This window comes from Epinephelus moara, chromosome 16 (assembly GCF_006386435.1).
Source record: "Epinephelus moara isolate mb chromosome 16, YSFRI_EMoa_1.0, whole genome shotgun sequence".
Lineage (NCBI taxonomy): Eukaryota > Metazoa > Chordata > Actinopteri > Perciformes > Serranidae > Epinephelus > Epinephelus moara.
Window position 1 is genome coordinate 36,697,940 of NC_065521.1, and position 20,569 is coordinate 36,718,508.

General features: G+C 41.8%; 1 protein-coding gene across 3 annotated transcripts in view; it reads left to right on the forward strand.

The window, feature by feature from the left end:
- ccdc187 (coiled-coil domain containing 187) overlaps window positions 1-20,569 on the forward strand; it is a 24,549-nt gene continuing 3,980 nt past the window's right edge. The window contains exons 1-7 of one of the 3 annotated variants that reach the window (XM_050064955.1): window positions 1-645; window positions 978-1,070; window positions 5,929-6,035; window positions 8,025-8,087; window positions 10,111-10,249; window positions 10,476-10,566; window positions 18,313-18,391. In XM_050064955.1, coding sequence (XP_049920912.1) covers window positions 5,984-6,035; window positions 8,025-8,087; window positions 10,111-10,249; window positions 10,476-10,566; window positions 18,313-18,391 — 424 coding nt within the window. In that variant the 5' untranslated portion in view covers window positions 1-645; window positions 978-1,070; window positions 5,929-5,983. Of the gene's footprint in view, window positions 646-977; window positions 1,071-3,928; window positions 4,126-5,928; window positions 6,036-8,024; window positions 8,088-10,110; window positions 10,250-10,475; window positions 10,567-18,312; window positions 18,392-20,569 lie in introns of those variants that run through there. The other 2 variants (XM_050064954.1, XM_050064957.1) reach the window with 2 other exon arrangements.

A 20,569-nucleotide genomic window follows, 5' to 3' on the forward strand; every position in this document is an offset into this window, starting at 1 on the left:
CTGTCTTGCGCCTGTCTGTACATTGTTTTAATTTATAACCTTTTGGCCTGAGTTGGCTAATCTTTTCTCGGATTACTAGCTTTATAAGCCACTCTACGAATAACTGACCTTGTTTAAAAATGTTAGAGAAAGGGGTCTTTCCTTCACCAGATGTCTTGTAAATAAAAAAAGCATAAAAAAGGGGCGAATTGCCGTTTTTATTAGGCAACGTCGTGACTCGTAAGAGATAAGTCCGAGCTCGGAGGAGCACCTGAAGGCGTCAGCCGTTAACCGCCCCCACTGCTGCCGAACAGGAGCCGTGAAGAAGCAGCCGGAGCGACAGACTGTGGGCTAAGTTTGTCCGCCCTGGCTTCCCATCACGAGTCGACGGGGCTTTGTTTCATTGATGACCAACAGAACAAACCGTCGCTGGCGTTTTAACATTCACACTAAAAGTGGAGGCGTTAGAGACGGTCAAGCACGCTCGTGACACTCCGGATAATTTGAGAGGGACACAAAAAGAAGAAGAGAGGAAAGGAGGGAGGGAGAGGGAAAAGTGCGGCGGTGGACAAAGTTGACACTTCGCTGTCATGTTTGGTACTTGTTGAATAGGCTGTGTGTACATACACAACACTGGAGGCTGTGTGTGCAGCGTGCTGGGAACAGGTAGGTTGTAACACAATAGCTCTTCGGTAGTTACACCGACTGACTGAATGTTTCTCTGGTTATTCTTTTACTTTGCTTGACAAACAAGTGGCCTACAACAATTCAGATACTGTTTTACCATTCAGGGTCTAGTTACTGTTTGTAGCAACACTGCTAGTATTAGCTTGTCAGTCATTAGCTGACTTGTTTGCATTAACACCAGTAGTCTGTTTAACTTACACTTAAAGGTCTGGTTGTGTAGCTTGTAGCTGGTTTCTTTCCCACTTGTTGTGCCTTGCCTTCAATTTCATTTAGCCACATATTAACTTCCAGTATTCCCTCTCTGGTCCCAGGGTCTTGTGTATCACCATGAGGCTGTGACAGATCAAGCACAATGATGGCAGAGCTGGAAATTGACCAGTCCAACCTTCCACGTGTCCAAGAAGGTGAGGACACACTCTGACACTGAGCCAACTCCTGCATCCATAGCAACTTTAAACCATATGGAAAAAGTGTGTGCACTGTGGAGAATGCACCATGGTCTGCCCTGGAGAAAAGTTGGTTTTGTTTAGCCCCGCCACAGGGAGGGTCAGAGGTCAGGGTCAGCTACTGAACTGCAGACATGGAGCCAGTTGGGACTGAGTGTTTGATTCATGGACACTTCGGCACAGTGAATATAAAGGACAGGCTTGTCTGCCCATCTGCTGCATGCTTTTTAGAGAGACAGAGACATCTGACGACTTCGCAGTGTCTCTTTTCTTACATTCTGAATAACTGGCCTTGGCACCAAGTGGCTGCTTTGCTTCTGACCTTGTGCTTGATTTTCTATGGCATCGGTACTCCATCTCAGACAAGACGTAGCTTGCCATATGTTTTGACTATTTGCAGCAGACACCAGTTCACTCATTCAGCTGAACAGAGATGAACCTCATCATATACACGACTGTGTGCTGGCTGTAGATAAGAGCAAGGACTGAGATGGTTGTTTGGAACATGTTATATCTCAGGGGAAGAAAGTGCTATCACTTGAGATGAGGGCTTTTACTGCAAAATATGTGACATTTAACCTTTTTAAGTTGAAACAGTCTGACTTGCAAGAGTTTCCTAGGCAGAATATGCAGTTCCAGACCTGATTGGGGGTAAAATTGTATTTAAATTCAGGTTTAAATTCAGTTTGATTCAATGACCCAAACAGAACAATCATAATTGCTCCTAATATGTTTGGTCTTTGGAATATTGACGACAAATATGACTTTGCTGCCCCCCAGAATATGAAGACATTCAGATACTGAGACAAAAAACACGCCGGAGTGAGAACTGTAGTGAAGTTTAACATGGGAGAACCATCTGCAAACTCCAACTGGTCAATAAACATACAGCTGGCAGGGTGGAGTTCAGGAAAACAGACATGCACACCAACAGAATTTCTCATTGAGATACTAATGTAGCTCTCATGCACAAAATTAGTTTGAACTGCTGGCATTTAAGTATGAAAACATTCACAGGTAAGGAATGTCTAAGCTGTAGCCTGGGTGTAGAGTGTTGACTCAGTCTTTGGCATGTCCATACTAATGAATGGGTTAGAAATAGGTCTGCATGTCTTTTATCAAGGGAGATAATTCAGCACTCTGCTCTTGTGTCCGTACACAAAGGGCACACTGTGCAGCTTTGCATTTTTATGCTTTATCGAGCAGGGGCCAGTGCGCAAACAAAGCCAGTAATAGCAGCAATAAACCGCTCATTGAGACAATTGCTGCATGTAAATCAGATGTCTGGTCTGTGTCATTTTTTCCGCTCATCATCCACTTTCACCAGACAGATATGCTGTCCCTCTCTGTGGCATTGGGGTTGTTTACTTAACGTCCCACTGTGGTTGTTTATGCTACAATTTCCCTAAGAGCTGTAGTTCCCCCACGTCCCACTTCTCCTCTACTTTCCTCCCCATCCGAGAGTCTCGGCCAAGTCAACTTTCTTTGTTTTCACTGCCCCTCTTATCAGTTCCTGTTTTGTCCCTCCTCTAGCTGCTCCTGATATAGCCTGATGTGCAGAGGGAATGCAGCTCCCAGAGGAATTCCCCCACCTCCCCCCTGTTCCTAATTTCACTCTCACCAACTGACCCAGAGTCCCATTACCCTCGTCACCTCTCTTTGTTCTCCATGACAGCCTGGTCCAGTTCATGAGGCTGGCTGGCCCCGTTCACCTAGTTTATAACACGGTACAGAGAGCTGTGGGATGAACGGACACTTCATGGTGTAATTTTGTTGCAAAAAGCAGTGAGCAGGAGAACAGAACCGAGCAGTGAGGGGGGAGAGAGAGAGAGAGAGAGAGAGAGAGAGAGAGAGAGAGAGGGAGAGGGAGACAGCGCGTGGGTGGTTGGTGGGGGATTTTGGCTGAAAATAGAACCCTTGTCATTTTCTCCTTTTCGCCGGTTTCTTTGTTTGGCAGGCACTTGCCACTGCTTCTATCCAAGTAGCTGCGAAGATGAAAGAGAAATATCTCTGTCTATGTTTGATCGGAGCTGCTCCCTCGAGCTGGATGCCTGAGATAATCTGCATAATTTTATTTTAGGTGATTGGCTGTCAGTTCTCTGATGTTAGTTGGACTAAAAGACAAAGTGCATGCATGCACATATGAGATTTAGTTACATCGGCAAAAATAGTCAGGCCTTTCTTTCTGTTTCTGACCACTAGTCATGTGGAATATTTGTGAGGGACGAGAGGCATTAAAAAAGGAAATAATTTACTTTGTTTTGACTGTTTGAGCTTTGAGGTCACACAGGTCGTGGTTTCCTGCTTTGTAACATCCCTTTCTCCCACAGCCTCACTGCAGAGACAGTCTGCCCACACTGCAGGGGAACATACTGGGCAATGCAGTGGGTGGCTGCTAATATTTTGAAATCTTTACTTGTTCTTTGCGCATTTTTTGAGACAATCTTACCCCTCAGTGGATTTTAGCCTCTGGTGTTCAAATGCCACAGCCAATTTCTGTTGTCTGCTGGATCTTTGATTTACTGTCCTCTTAGGAAACTGACACGGCCTGACAGGGTCTTTTCAGTGCCCTCATTAAGAAGCTTACAGTAGGAGTGTGTATGTGTGTGAGTGTGGACTCGCACTGTGTCTCCATGTGCACACCCTGTCCGTCAAAACCTGTTTAGCAGTCATAATAACACGGTCTCCTTGTCCCTCCCCTGGAAGGGTAATGTGACCGTAGTTTAAAGGAGTTTGGAAAAACAAGTTACACCACAATTCTGACACACCCACACACACACTTGCGTGTGCGCACACCCGGGCGAGACTTGTCATTTTCCTCCATCTTTCCCTCCCTTCTTTCGTTCCGCTCTCTGAGTTGTACTTTAGAGTAAACTCATGTTTTGAACTGTCAATTTGTCCTGTCGGATTAAAACCAAGCCGTCCACCTAATCCCTCCTCATTGACAGACTGGACACATAAGGGCAGAGTGGAGATCCATTTAGCGGATAGTCTCTTAAGCTCTACAACAGGTGTAAGTGGTAATGCATGTCTGTCTTGGTGTGGGTTAACTCTCAGTGTGGACTTATGTGGTCATTTATGGTGTAAACAGACCCTTTTGGTGGCTTAGTGCTGTCTGGGTGATTTCTATGAACTTTGACTGTTGGGCCCCTCGAGACTGAAACATACACAGAGACTTATTCTCAGCAAGAACATTGGGTGTTTTTTGTCCCCTCCATTTTAAGGATTTAGGGAACAGAGTATGACTAAATTTTTACCACAAAAATGTTTCAGAAGCTGGGTTCTCTGACTTCCCTATTTACAGAGCTGGACAAAGAGGAGAAATCCTCAGATTGACTTGTTGTATCAACTCAGAAGCAGTTGTGTAAATGTTGAAATTGGGGCCAGGGGATATGCAAAAAAATGATTTTTTTTTTTGACAATTTCAGTGTGAGTGGTCATTTTTGCATTCATTTTCACTAAAAAAAAATCTATATAAAAATGACAATGATGTGATTTTTTTTGCTTGGGTCTGTACCAAACAAGCATGTTCCCTTATGTCTGGAATGTGATTTGTAGGCTGGAGCTTCTCCGCCATTTACAATGGCATGCTGTGACATATTTTACCTTTTAAAAAACATTGCAGCTCCTGTGATTTGGTCAGTGCACTTGGTCATATTGCATTTTCGGTAATATTTGGATTAATTCTGCAGCCCTAGTTGAAATTGAACATTGCATTGTTGCAGCAGGCTCTAGTAGTTCAAGTAAAGCCTAGTTCACATTACACGATTTTCACCCTGATTTTGCGTCGCGGAGACTTATGTAATTTTTTGAGTGTTCATACCTGGCGACGTGTGTTTCTGTCATCGGGAGTCTCGGCAACTGTGTTACGACCTGTGTGTACACACCACAAGATTTCTCCACCGAGCCCTCGCCGATAGAGCCCCAGATAACGCGGTGATGTCACCAAACTACGTTTTTTAACTTGGAGACGACACATCGTAAAGGCATGTATATTCTTCCCAGTGCTAAATCAGATCTGCCTCCAGGGCCTGGGTCCAAACACAACATGCTCCCCGTGATCCTGTGGACGCCGCCATTGTTGTTGTTGTTTAGCTGCTTGCCAGATCTTGGGAGAGAAACAAGCAACCAGGGCTAAGGAAACAAGCCCAAAAGAAGCGACGGATATAGAGAAAGGCAAGGTTTAGAGAGCAAGCTCAAATAAGCAACTCCACTTTAGAAACAAGCCGCGACTTCCAATTTGCAAGCAACTTTACAAAAAATCCACCCCAACGTCGCGGCTAATAAGCAGACCTGGCAACCCTGCAGCTTGTCCTCACATTTCTTCTGTCCTCCTGCGTGCTGACGTGGGACATATCCCGCCTCTCATTGGCTGATGCTCTTTGTCAGTCGTGTCAGACTTCTCCAGTTTTCTGGAATGCCAGATATCCAGTCCCAGTCACAGACAAGGGGGCGACTTGCTCGTAGGCTTGTTCACACATGAGGACTTGTCGTGGCAGACTATCTGCCAACTCACCTCCGACCCAAGATGGCTTTCAAGATCCTCTGCGACGTCAAAATTGCGGTGAAAATCGTGTAATATGAACTAGGCTTAAGATACAGCAATAATGAAGGAGAAGAGTGCTCTGTATATTTATAAGAGTATGAATCTGATACAGTGACAACATAGGTCAATAGAGAACATGTCATTGGAAAGAAACTAGCACAAACCAAGTTTTCTTTGAGAGTACAAACTTAGCATGACTGCAAACACAGAGAAGCAGTCTCAAAGTCTGGGATGGGTCGAATGCTCAATGTGTCGTGTGTTTTCAATTAGCCACACAGATGGTCACAGCTGTACTATAGACTATGGGCTCCATGTCACTCTTACAATGAATCTTGAGGCCTCCCCTTCGTTCCCGTCATCCTGGGAAACTTCAGTTAGTAAGTAAACTTCCAAAGTCTTTGCTTGTCTTCTGTTCGTGCGTTTCTTTGTTTTAGAGTTGTGCGTCTTCTGACAAAGGGATCAAAAAAGCACAGTTGAAGCCTTAAGCAAACAAAGTGAGAATGAATGTCTCAGTTTTGACATCTCCTTCGCAGCGCTCACAGTGACAGCCAGTTTTACATGCACAGTATTCCAGATACTTGATCTAATTTGCACAGCAGCTGTTAAAGGAATATAAAATGTATCTGGGCTCTCTGTAGCTGGGTTAAGAGCTTAAACAAATTATTATAAACAACATATGGCATTTATATGTGTCAGCTCACCTCATAAACTGAATACTTTAGTATCCAAAGCATTAAGGGCACGGATGTAAACATAGCCGCTGTCTCTACAGAAGTGCCCTGCCTGCTCTCACATGCTCAGTTGAGGGATTAACAGTAGGACAGGTGTTTTTAATTGGCCCGGCCTCTGTCTCAGGCTGGAGGCTCTTTCCCTCCGCAGTGAGCTAAATCTCCTCTTAAGCCCCGTCTTCTGTCCTGCTCCTGGCTTTCAAAAAACACCATTGTCGGAGCAGCCAGCCCGACTAGGTTCCCCGATGAATATCTGTGAGATAGCAAAGCATGTTTTGTCTGGTCACCCTGAGCCGTGTGTCTGCAAATGACGGAGGAAGTGGAGAAAACAGCTGGGCCACAGTGCTGCTGACTGTCTGTGTTTATTTTCTTTTGAGTAACTTTTGACTTTGTTTGACAGACTTTAAACACCCTTGGGCTTCTGCACGTAGAGGCTATTGTGGCTCATTAAGGACTACTGTAAACACTTGGCATGCCTATAGATGAGAATAACAGTCCACAGATGCTGAAGCTATTAAAGCCAATGTACAGATCAAATGGTTCTGCAAAACTGTGGGTATGATTGGAGTCTTAAAATGTATTTAGATCAAAACAGAGTAGTAAACTGTCTGTCTTGCTGACTATCCCTTTGTTTGACTTTATAGGATGCCTTTGCGTAGTTGTTTAATCTCGTGTATCTACGTAGTCCCTTTGACAGCTTTCTGACAAAACAGGACAAGGCTAGGGAGCGTAAACGCCATGAAACAGATATGTTTTATGACCATATCGAGCAGCAGGTGGCCAGACTATAGGCTCATTGGATAGGGAGCGCCCACTTGGAGAAGCAGACAGAGTTAGTGTACAGAGAGCTCTTAGCTAAAGCCTTGGGATTTACGACAACCTTACAGATTTCACTCGGCATACTCTTGCACCATCTGCACCAGCCTCCCAGTTTAAATGGTGGCAGGTACTAGCTCTCAAACTTTGCATTTTCATTTGGTAGTCATAGTTTGTACAAACAAAAAAAAACATGTAACCTAAGTCTCTCTGAGCTCTTGTACTGATATACACATAAATTGTGCATGAATCTACATGCATACACACTGATGCTCTGATAAACACACCCAAAATAGAGCAAGTCACACTGTTGCTTTTGTTAGAATGAGTTGGACTTGTTATCCTGCTGCTGCTAAACCCAGTAACTCTGGGAGGAGAGCAATAATTGTGGCCACTCGGGTGTTGCTCTGGAACACTGGCACCCTGTTATGATGGGGATTTTATGAGAGCCTTTTATATATTTAACAGCAAATTCTTGCCAGAGTGGTGGATGGTAGTTTTTTCGAAAGTTTTGAGGGTCACTCCTCCGCCTTTTGTCTGTCAGAAAAATAGCCATCATGACACAAAGCACTCACATTGTATTGTTTCCCTGCAGACAGAGTGCTAAACCAAAAGCTTTCCAGCTCTTGTTCAGGATGGAGCAAACAGGACTGTTCAAGATTGCTGTCGTTTTCAGTTGTTTTAGTAATTCTCTGCTGGGAGAACTGCTTTGCACTGCTTTGCTTGCACTTTATTGACACTTATGTCCCCCCTCCATTCATGTTTGAACACTTTCTAAGCTTTTGTGTGACACTTAAGTGTTGCTGTTCTCTGTGGTTTCAGTGTGCCAGTGTTTTGCAGTGCTGGAGGATGGAGTGTTAGCACACAACCTGCAGGAACAGGAGAGTAAGTACAGTGTTACCATGAAACAGCGGCACAGCTGCACACCACAAATTTGTAGTATTTTAAGTCTTGTCTGCGTGAATCACCTCTTCCTGTGTGAGGCATCATCTTTATTTTTCCTGTTAAGGAATTCAGCCAAGGACTATTTTTGGAAGCCATAAATACAAATTTGAGATTAAACACAAAACATACTTCAATTAAATGCTGTATTATTCTCATAGCTCATAAGGCAGACTGGAAAACATAAGGTCGTTCACACATTCTTGAGAACTGGGACAAATCAAGTCCTGCTAACAAAAAAACAAAAAAACCTTAAAATTATACCTTATCAACACACTAATTCCATTTCTGGGGTGAAACGTTATTTTTAAAGGATTTATAACACTACATACTGATAACATGGATATAAAAATGTGCTGTTATATTCAGTCATTTTTCGTAACCGCTTATCCTGTTGGGGTTCGCAGGGGTGCCTATCCCAGCTTACATCGGGCGAGAGGCGGGGTACACCCTGGACAGGTCACCAGACTATCACAGGGCTGACACATAGAGACAGACAACCATTCACACTCACATTCACACCCATGAACAATTTAGAGTCACCAATTAACCTGCATGTCTTTGGACTGTGGGAGGAAGCAGGAATTTTTTATTTTAAATGTTGTCCCTTTAAAGATGTGTCCCAGATTTTTGTCAACTCTGAAAGATGTCTACAAAAGCATCATTTAATCAGACATAAAAGGGGTGAGCTATATCCTAAGGACTCTTGTCTCATTTAACTAGTTTCCAGAAAGGTGGGAATGTGCTCAAGGGCTGTTAAGCTGTCTACTTTTTGATAAATTCATTAAATGATATTGCTATACGGTGTGTCTCATATGAGGTCAACTCACTAAGCTTTCCAAATCAAAACAGAATAAGAATTATGATTTAAAAACAAGTATTTTGACTAGTATTAGGAAAAATCGTTGCAAAATACAGTGGAAAATAAAGTGGCTATTCACTATGACTGCTGGGCAAAGTAGGTTTATTTATATAGCACCATTTATACACAAGGTAATCCATAGTGCTTTAACAGGGGCGCAGAAATACATTAAATGTAATCAATGTAAGAAAACATTAAAATTGCATTCAAGCAATAAAGGATAATCAAACAAGCAAAAGCAAGCAAATATATAGTCGAAGGTTTAAGAAGTTATGTTATTGGAAAGCCACAGTGAACAATAATGTTTTATGCCCTGATTTAAATAAGTTAACAGTTTCAGCAGACCTCAGGTATTTTTTTCCACAGGTGGGGAGCATAGAAACTAAAAGCTGCTTCACCCTGCTTGTTTTTGTTTTTGTTTTGATCCTGAGAATGCTGAGTAAACCTGTCCCAGATGACCTGAGGGGTCTGGATGCTTTCTAGTATACCAGTAAATCAGAAATGTGTTAAAGCCCGAGACCATTTAGTGCTTTATAGACGAGTTAAAGGACTGCTGTGAAACTGATAAATATAACCTTTTGTCAACTCCGTCAGATCTTACATCTGACATCCATTATGTATGCTATTCAAGAAAAAACTAAATTACCAAGAGGTTGGCCCATTACAAGGTTTAATAGTCAAGACTTTGATCTTTTAAAATACATTTTCTCAGCCTAATTGAAGTGTAAAAATAAAATAAAAAAACAAATTAAGGTTTTGTCCCAATTCCTGAGAATGAGTGAGTTACACTGAGCTACTTTTTAAACTTCATTTTGGCTAGCTTTTGTCTGAAACAGTCGTGGTATGTTTTTGCACAGTAAACAAAGTGACATGTAATTTGGTGTCTGTTTGTAGGCTTCCTCAAACGTAAACTGAGGGTCTGACATGCCACAAACCAAGCTTCAAATAAACAATACCGCACTCATGAACTCTCAAAAATCAACAGATTTAGACTAGAAGTAATACAGTAACTATTTCTCACTATAATCTAGATCAGACAGTTGTCCATTGCCACACATTGAAACTGTCTGACCCTCTGCCTTTTTTTCTGCCTTGCCTTCATAGTCGAGCAATACTATACCACCAACATCCAGAAGAACCAGCTGGTGCAGAATGACATCCGTGTAGCCAAAAGGCTGCAGGATGAGGAAGAAGAGGAGCAGGCCCAGCAGAGCAGTGTCCTCAGACAGGCCTCAAGACAACTGTAGGTGACCCCTGCTCCCTGAAACACAATGCAACATAGTTCACACTGTAACAAAGCTGCACTATTCAGATATCACTACATGCCCTCATGACCTGCATGTATCCGGACCCCTCTGTATATACATTTACTGCAGATTTATATTCTTATTTACATTTTCATGTGATGTGTTGGTAGTTTTGTTAGTAAGTCACAAGTGTAAGACTTCTCTTCTGTGGGTGCTCTGCAGAGAGGAGGAGGACTTTGAGTATGCTCGCATAATTCAGGAGGAGATCCAGCGTTGTGCCGAGGAGGCCCGTAGGAGGGAGCAGGAAGATGAGGTGAGCACAAACTATTGAAACTGATTAATTCTGTATGCATTAGTGGTGGTAACGGTTCACAAAATTCACAGTTCAGTTTGATACAATACAGCGGCATCACAGTTCAGTGTGTTTTCGATACAGCCAAAAAGTAGAAATGCCAGAGAAATTTCCTTGATTTTTTTTATTTTATTTTATTTTATATTAATTAATTTATTTATCTAATCTAACACCATAAAATATGATCTCTTTTTTTTTTTTTACTTTGAACAATGATGAAGCTATACCTGAGTGCCTGTGACTACTGACATTAGAGCGCGCAGTATCAGTGTCGTTTCTATCGTCCACTAGGTTTGAGCAGTGAGTTTGCTACTTCCCACGACTGGCGCTTTCAGTCTAATAAATGCATGAATAAACATCTCCGTTAAATGCCACAGTCATATAAACACAAGCAAAACAGCCGTCACTGATGTACCTTTTAGTCTTTCTGGCCAAATCGGCTGCCCAGTCTGCCAAAGCTCACACCCACAGCACTGAGCAGTTACTGCTTACTGCTGTGGGTGTGAGCTTTGTGCTAACGTTAGCTGCTGTTAGCTGGTGAACGAGAGGCTATAACCAGGCAGGATTGTGCTGTACAGCCATAGACTGTGTGTCCTACTGGCCTAGCTGCTGTCCCCCACCACTTCTTTGCCATCATCCTCATAATTCACAGCGAAACCAAAGTGGTTGTCAAAGGATTTTCTATTTTTGGTCTGGTAATGGTGTTACTAACCATCTTGCAACGAGCTAGCTTAGCGTAATGTGCCGCCCAGCGTGTCTCACCAGGGGAGTAGAATGTTTTGCTTAGTGGTGGGAGGGGCAGACAGCATGTTGCCTGTTCTGTTGTGGGGGCTGATTTGCTGAGCGCAGTGGCACTGAGAAAATGATATTAAACACAGATTAAGCTGTGTATTTTACTTCTCAAACATAATAGGATAGTTTAGTGTACCGAACTGAAAGCCTTGTACCAAACGTTTAATACAAGTACGTGTATTGTATCCAATGTGGACATTCAGTCTGTGTGTGGTCTACAGCGATACTTTTACATCAGTTGCACTGACAGGAGTTCATAGTCACTGCCTCTTCTCTTATGAATACATGTACCTGTTGGAATTATGCAGAAGTTTTCAGCTTGAAACGCTCAGACCAGTATAATTCAGTATAAAGAGTGCAAAGGTCAGCTCTGACCTCACATGAATCTGCACCTACTCGTCAATTATCCACCTACCACCTACCTCAGTGTGATAAATCTTTTCAATTTGGAGATGTGCACCCATCAGTGCCTGCATAAAACTCATTATCACTCAGTCAGCGAGCTGCTACACTCAGGCCACTCTTCTTTACTCTAGCTTGTTTAAACGAATAGACCTTGCAGTTGGCAGACTGACAGTAGGCTTGCTAAACCATGCTAGACAAGAATTAAGCCTTTATGATGCATTAAGATGTTTTTTTTTTTAATATAAAATGATGCATTCAGTTTTACTCACCTCTCTCACACATCAACCTGTCCGTGAATACTACAAATCTAATATGCATTTGATCCTCTTTTACAGTGCACACCAGTCAAACAGTTGCTGCTTTTGTGTGGATGAGAAGGGGCAGGTGAAATGGCTAACATCCACCATAATAGCTCCACTTACAATCCACTATAAGAGTCAAACCATTATCCAATCAGCATTCAGGCCAACAAGAAGGGCTTGCATCTGAGCCAATATGTATTGAGCCAAATGCAGAGAAACTCCTCGGAAAGGTCAACTTGTCTGAGTTTACACAAAAGATAGAAAATTGTGTCCTCAGTTCACCTGGCTTGCATGTTTTAAAGCTGTGGGAGGAAACTCACACCAAGCAGCGAGCCTTAACTCAGTCCATCGTGTCATATGATTGATGGAGAACAAATCTTTATTTTGGCCACGGCAACACAGAGAGCATTGTGAAAGATACAGACATTCCCCTTGGATGACTGATATTGATGACTGTATATAGAAAAGTTGAAAACCAGCGTTCCTTCACCAGTCACTCATTTTGTCATTTTTAAATTAAAACCTCCATGGCGTTAAGCTTAGCTCGAAACCGTAAGTTGTTCCAGCTAATAAGAAGACACAAATGTGACAGCAAAGTTTGTAAAGCGAAATATTTTGAGGGATTTGCTCCTGAAAGAGGAACAAATCCTTTTCTGCGGGTGTCGAGTTGCTGTCAGTAACCAGAGCGGAGCGAGACACTGTACTGTGTGGACAAGTTCAGCTTGGCACAATGCAGAGATAAAACAGAAACTTGAACACAACCAAAGTAAGACTTAAAGTAATACTCCACCCCAAATTTAGCTTTTGAGAATTGAACGCTTACCCACTGGTGGCCTGAAAGTTAAAAAATAGACATTTATTAGAGGGGTAAACCCCTTGGGATGAACTATCACGTTTTCATTTACAGAAAATACAGCACATGAAGCAAAACAACACAAATGCACACATTCACAGACAAAAGTTCTCCAAAAGTTGCCTGTTAAGAGCTGGTAGTTTACTCCTTCACAGACAGAGTGGCTGTGGTCAGCTTGAATTCATGTCAGTTAATTAGTTCCAGAAAACAACAAGTTTTAACAAAACATTCGTTAAATACTTCTCACACTACTATCTAGTTTGAGACACAATAGACTTTGTTAATGGATAATGCTGTAATGGATTATGTGACTCAGGAAATGTTGAAGCCTGTAGGAGTTGGTGCACAAAGCAGAAAATTGCTGCTTGTGAAGGCAGATTAATGATTCTTTGTATCCCAAACTTGAATACTGTGTGCAGACAGAATGAGAGGGCAACTGTGGCAGTTTACACAAACTTAAAATAGCTCCAGCATTATCTGTAAACTTCAGTGCATTCAGCACAGGGACTCATAGACTTATACAGCACTCGGGACATGCTTATTTATCATTTAATTATCTCCCTGTTACCAGCAGGTCAGGGAGTATCATATGGTTAAATCTGCTCTCTCTCAGGACTAACTGAATCCATAATGAATGGCGGTTGCAGCAAAGTGCTGCTCTGGGCCTCTGCTGTATCCACTGTGCCGTAAGAGCGCTGCATGAGCAAAGTCAGCTGTTAAACAGAGACGACCTGTCAGCTACCCATCTGGATGATGGCTCAAGCAGTTTCTGTGGCGGTTGATTCCAGACATGGACCATCAACCTCGTCATACAGGACACACTCATGAGTGCACATTTGGCTACACTGGATGCACACTCAACATGTGTAAAACCTCAACTGTGCAGTTAAAGGAGGGGGCAGGTTAAGTAAATACATTGTCTAAATGTAGTGTTTAATCAAGAGAGTGACTCAGTCTTAATTTGGACATCCTTTCCATGACATAGTATAACATTGGTGCTGGGTTTCCAAACAAGTTTTTTGCAATGCTGGAATTCAGTTTTAATGGGTTTTTTTCCCTTTCTTAGTTAAATGTCGTCCCGATTTGAAGTTATAGTTCTATTCATTGTTTTTAGTCTCCATATTTTAAGTTTGTGACAGAATTCTGTAATCTCAGTGTTGTTGACACGTCTGTCATGTTTAAATAAACGAGTTACATTCTACTAACAGTATCACATCTAAAACATTTGTCACCACCACCAGCGCGGCTCTACGGATGGCCATGCCAGACAGTTGGTCCACCATCTTTCAGTCCACACAGAGATATCATAATAATTTTTGGATAGATTGCTTCTTCAACCCTGATTCCAAAAAAAGTTGGCACGCTGTGTAAAAAACAAATAAAAACAGAATGCAATGATTTGCAAATTCTTTTTGACAAATATTAAGTTGAATACAGTACGAAGATGAGATATTTAATGTTCAAACTAGTAACATTTATTATTATTATTATTCTTTAATTTATTCATTCTGAATTTGATGCCTGTAACATGTTTCAAAAAAGGTGAGACAGGGGCAATGAAAGACCTTTTTGGAACATTCCATAGGCAAACAGGTTAGTTGATAACAGCATAACATGGGTATGAAAGACACATCCTCGAAAGGCTCAGTTGTTCACAAGCAAAGATGGTACGAGGTTTACCACTTTATGAAAGACTGTGTAGGCAAATAGTCCAGCAGTTTAAGGACAGCATTTCTCACAGCACAATCGTAAGGAATTAAGGGATTTCACCATTTACAATCCATGATATCGTCAGAAGATTCAGAAAACCCAGAGAAATCTCAGAAAACCAACATTGAATGCCTGTGACCTTTGATCCTTCAGGCAACACTGCATTAAAGGGGAACTAATGGTTTTTTCAACCTGGGCCCTATTTTCCGATCTACTTTTGTCTAAATGAGTAATAGGATGTTCAATATTTGACATTTCTCCAGTACGAAGCTAGGGCTGACCTGCCTGCAGCCCGTGAGTGCACTTTATTAATTAATAGGGCACTCAGACAGTGTCAAACAACGTCAAAATACGTCCTCTAAAAGTGCTTTTTTTTTTTCACACAGATAGGCTCGGATTGTTGGTATAATTATCCGACAACATAACAGAAAGGAGAAATCACTCATTTAGACAAAAGTGGATCGGAAAATAGGGCCCAGGTTGAAAAAAACGTTAGTTCCCCTTTAAATACCAACATGATTGTATAAAGGATATTGCCACGTGGACTTGGGAACAGTTTTGGAAAATTGGTAAACACACTTAGTCGCTGCATCTATAAATCTAAGTTGAGACTCATGTAAAGTGAAAATCATTTGTCAACAACATCCAGAAATGGCACCAACTTCTCTGGGTCTGAGCTCATCTGAGATGGACCAACACAATGTGGAAAAGTGTGCTGTGGTCTGATGAGTCCACATTAACATTGTTTTATGAAATCATGGACGCTGTGTCCCTAAAGCTAAAGAGGAATAGGACCATCCAGTTTGTTAACATCTTAAAGTTCAAAGCCAGCATCTGTGATGGTATTGGGTGTTTTAGTGCCTGTGGCATCATGGAAAACATTCACATTGGAGAAGGCACCATTTATGCTGAAAAGTACATACAGGTTTTGGAGCAACATAGGCTGCCATCTCAATGGCAGTTTTATTAGGTATGTCACTGCTTAATACCAGCAGGACAGTGCCAAGCCACATTCTGCACATGCTACAACAGTGAAGCTACATAGTTCAAGAATGCAGGTACTAGACTGGCCTCCCTGCAGTCCATACTTGTGTCCCACTGAAAATGTGTGGCGCATTATCAAGTGCAAAATATGACAACGAAGTCTGGCGACCCAAACTGTTCATCAACTGAAGTAAAAATGGAAAAAAAATGTCACTTTCAGAACTCGACAATTAGTGTCCTCAGATCCCAAACGCTGAGTGTTGTTAAAGGAAGAGGTGATGTAAAACAGCGGTAAACATGCCCCTGTCCCAACTTTTAGTAAACCTGTTGCAGGCATTAAACTCAGAATTAGTGTATATTTACAAAAACAAGAACGTTTTTTCAGTTTGAACATGAAATATCTTGTTTTTATACTTTTTATACAATTAAATATGGGGATTTGCAAATCACTGCAAATCACAGCATCCAGACTTTTTTGGAAATGTGGTTGTAGATAATACTGTAATGATAGACATTTATGTTTTCCATTTTCTCTTGTCCTCATTTGTGGAACAACACTAGATCTCCATTTTTTTTCCAAATACAAAACAATTCATCTTGCAACCAAAACACGACAGAACAACCAGATGGTTCCCATCAATCACCTCTCCCCAGTTGTTCCAGTGTTCACACAGAAGCCCAACCCCTCAAAGAACGTTGTCTTTATGTCTGTGAGTTAAAGCACCCATGCACATTTCTGAAAAAAAAAAATGAATCTGACTCCCCACCAATAGAAATGAATAGTTGAGCTATGTGAGAAGAAGAGCTTTGTGGGGGGAAAGAGCAAACTCTGCCACGAAACTCCCCAGCTGGTCCAGTGGAGGGGTCTGCGTCACAAGGCCGCTCCAGCATAATATTTTCCTTTACCCTGCAGTTTCCTTTTGAGAGGAGGCTGCCTTGGACAGGCTTATAAAAGCTCCTTGTTTGGAGGATGTGAGGTCAGAGAGACTGTGGGGTGCATTCATCATTATTAAAGGGTTTGGGTAGTGTTAAATGGAAAAGCCTTATTTACCCACTGGGTTAAAAGTCATGCTAGGTTGTGCAGCAAATGGTGTGAGAATACATCTATTCCTGTGTGGAAGTAATAATTTCTTTTTTTATGAGTGTTGATGTTAGGATCAGATGATGAACTATTAACACTCCCGTTAGCTTACCTTCCTTAATGACTGGATGATCAGAGGTGTTGATTAAATATTTGCCTCCCTGTAGATTGTGTCTTTAATTAAGGAACAGAAGGCATCAGGCTGTGCAGTTTTAAATGCCAGATCCCTGTGGCACTCCACGCCTAACCTGCCATGGCAAGCTGCTAATTGTCTGCTGATGCTGGCAAAGCGGCTGACACGCACGCCCTGATTGCAAAGCAAAAGGAGCTGCGTTAGCTTTTACTTATGATTTATGTTGCAAATGCAGCCTGCAGAGGGATATTTCATAGAATTCAGTGGAAGAATCTGCTGATTTGTAGGAAACATTATTAGTTCTGGCCTTTCCAAGAAAAACAACACAGATACGCGGTGAGGGGGTTCTCCTTCAGAGAGCACTCAAGTACAGCAGCTCTGGTAAGAGCAGGCATTCCCTGATGACAAGGTGTTACTTCAAGTGAAACAGTCCTGTTGACCTGCTTCTGTTGGAGTTTTCTGGTCCAGAGTTCAGGCTGAAGGGGATTAAAAGTTTGCTTGTCTCTCTTGTAGTCTCCCAGTTTCCATCGAGCCAACCACAGCCCCGCCTGAAACAATTAGTTTGGCCACCTAGAGCTAAGATGTCAGATCACCTCACTGTGGCACTACGTCACCCAACATGCCTCTGTGTTTGGTGTTGCCTCCTCTGTAGACACGCCAGATGTCAGATAGATTAGAGCCTCTACTTGATGTTAACTCCAAACAGGTTGTGACAGGTTTGTTTCATGTTACATTTGTGTTGTTGTTTGAATGCTTAGATCACATCAAAGGAATCTGAGTAGATTTAAGGCAAACAGTGGGTCCGAGGTTAAACAGATGAAGCAGTATCTACAGCATGAGCATGTTTTTATGTTGTGGAAAGAAGATAACATAAAAGGAAAACCATCATCATAGTGGATAAAATCTCAGACATTAATCAAAAGTTTCCTAAATATTTTGTTGAGGAGGAAATCAGTTGTCAGTTGTTGTTTTTTTACACAGTCTATGTTATGCTGCCACCTGCTGGTTGAAAGACATCATTTATATTGTGCTGCTAAGAAGATTCTTGCAGTCATGCCAGCTTTATGAGTGGAATAACCTGACTGTTCTGAGTGAGCAGAGCATGTTTAGACGTTTTGTAATGTTTTATTTAGGTCATTTCATTATACACTTTGCTGTGAGAACTAAATCAGGTTTTGAAATAAAGGAAATGAGCCAAATGAAAGAATATGACCTAATTATCGGCTAATGATACAGGATCAAGGGATTCTAATAGTCAGTCAAATCTAGTTGGATATTCTTCTCAAAGCCTGAAAGGGACTAGACATGTATCTATTGTATGTTTATTTTCTTATTAGAGAACAGCCCAGTTTTGTTCTGTAATCTGCATTTAGCCTACATTCCTAATGGGTTACTCATTATGGTTTTATAATACAATGAAGCAGTCAGTACGTCTGTGTCTCCACAGGAAATAGCTAAACGAATGCAGGAAGAGGAGATGCAGAGAATCGCAAGGAGGAGCAGAGGGCAGGAGGACCAGAGCGAAGGTACAGTCACATTTTGCCATTTTCTTTAACGCTGTCACATACAGCCAATAAAACACTCGTCAGTGATTCTTAAATGCTGCTGAATTATTTTCAATGAAATAGTGATGTGCCATTTAAAAGTATATTATATGTGTGTTTGCTGAGATTTGACATTTAGTTGTTAGACTTAAAGTAGGACACAGAGCTGCTGAGCTTCTCTCTAGCCATGCTTTGCTCCACAGCTGCTGCTTATTATTGTTAGATTTAAGTCTTTCTTCACATACATTACAACAACAGCATGAACAAAACAGCACCTACACAGATATAGACTGCTGCAGGAATTATGTTTTTTTTTGTAGGCCAACCCAGAGGTTAACATCAATCTGGTTCCCTCAACAAAAAACCAATGGGATTTTTCCATTGGATTTTGGACTATTGTAGAAAATAAGCTCTATGGCAAACAAAAGTTTGATAATGACATGTTTTGTCAAGTAAGATAATCCTTGAAAATGAACAACACTTTTATGATTTTTTTTTTAAGCTTAAAGGTGCAGTGTGTAAGATTCAGGGGGATTTAGCGGCATCTAGTGGTGAGGATTGCAGATTGCAACCAGCTGAAACTTCTCCCAGTTAGGATTCCTTCAGTGTTCATTGTTAAGGAGGTTTTTTGCGGGAGCTGACTGATCTGCAGAGGTGTCCTCCTCTCCAAAACAAATGAACCCAGTGATTTAAACTAGTAAAAACACTGAATAAAGCACTTACATGTTTAGAAAACTGTGTTTGTCCGAGGTTATTTTCGCAGAGGGTCTTCTAACTCTGGTGGATGATACAAAAATGTGAATGGCCCTTTCTAGAGACAGTGATGGGATTTTCCACTCTGGACTACTGTAGAGACATGGATGTGCAATGTAGTGATATTCGAAGACTAGGACCCACTCCCTGTGTAGACATAAAAGGCTCATTTTAAGGTAACAAAAACACAAGGATTCTAATTTCAGGTGATTATACACTAAATAATATACCTGTTATATTGTATTCCATCTCTGCCCATATATCCCCCTAAATCCTACACGCCAGATCTTCAAATGCAATCACCAGAAGTAAGAAAAACGGGCTGTAACCAAACTACACCACGGTCACATGACTTCAACAACACCATCACACAAGGCTATACACTTGCGTTAGACATGATGATGTTCTGTAGTCTGCCTTTTTTAAGACATGCAGAAGCTTCAAAATTCATGAGTGGGGTATTTACTGACGCATCTTATGTCGTTGAGCAAAGCATGAAAATGTCCTAAGCTTGTATTAACAGGCATGTAACGAAAAGCTCATTCAAAAGACCAACTGACATAAGAAGAGGGAACTAGTAGTGCAAAAATGCTGACTAATTTCTGTTTTTTAGCACTTTTTTTCCTGCAGCACTCTGTTGCACTATATTATTATCTCCATAATGTGTTGTGTTCTGAAACAATTACGTGCATGTAACATGTTGTCTTTTACGCATGACTGTTTATCTGTGTTACACTCCATAAACTTATTGGAATGCCTCAGTTGTGTCTGAAACATTTTAACTGTGTAACAATTACTCATACATTACTGACATGCTGCTATTTTTAAAGCAATGTGACTCATAATTAACTGCACCTCTCAGATAATGCCAGCTGGCAGCCTCACCCATCCTTACTGCTTTTGTGTTTGCATGTTTGGCATTACTAAAGGCTGCGCCAGCGATCCCGCACTGCTGTCCACACACCAGCACACACTCAGCAACCATCACCAAGGAGAGGAGCAGTACTCATCTACCACCACCAGGTGGCAATGTTCTACCTCTCATAATCATTCAGACTTAACTGGGCCTCAGGCTGACTGCCCCAGGGGGGTAGCAGCACAGAAAAATACAACTTCATGGTCAAATCAAGGACATAGAGATTCCATAAGGGAAATCAGGAACGAATTGAGAGAGTGTTTGAGTGAGGATTCAGAGGACTCGGACACAGTTTTCTCTGAACAGCTCGCTGTCTGGTCCCGGAGACTGAATGAAAGACATAACACGGCACCTCCTCGACGGCAGGTATCTTTACATCAGCCGCAGGAGAGAAACTACAGAAGTCTTTGCTCTCGCAGCAGCTTCACAAATGAGCCCAGAGGCTTGGAGGAAGAAAGAGGAGAGTGGAATGAGAACCGCTATAAAAATAG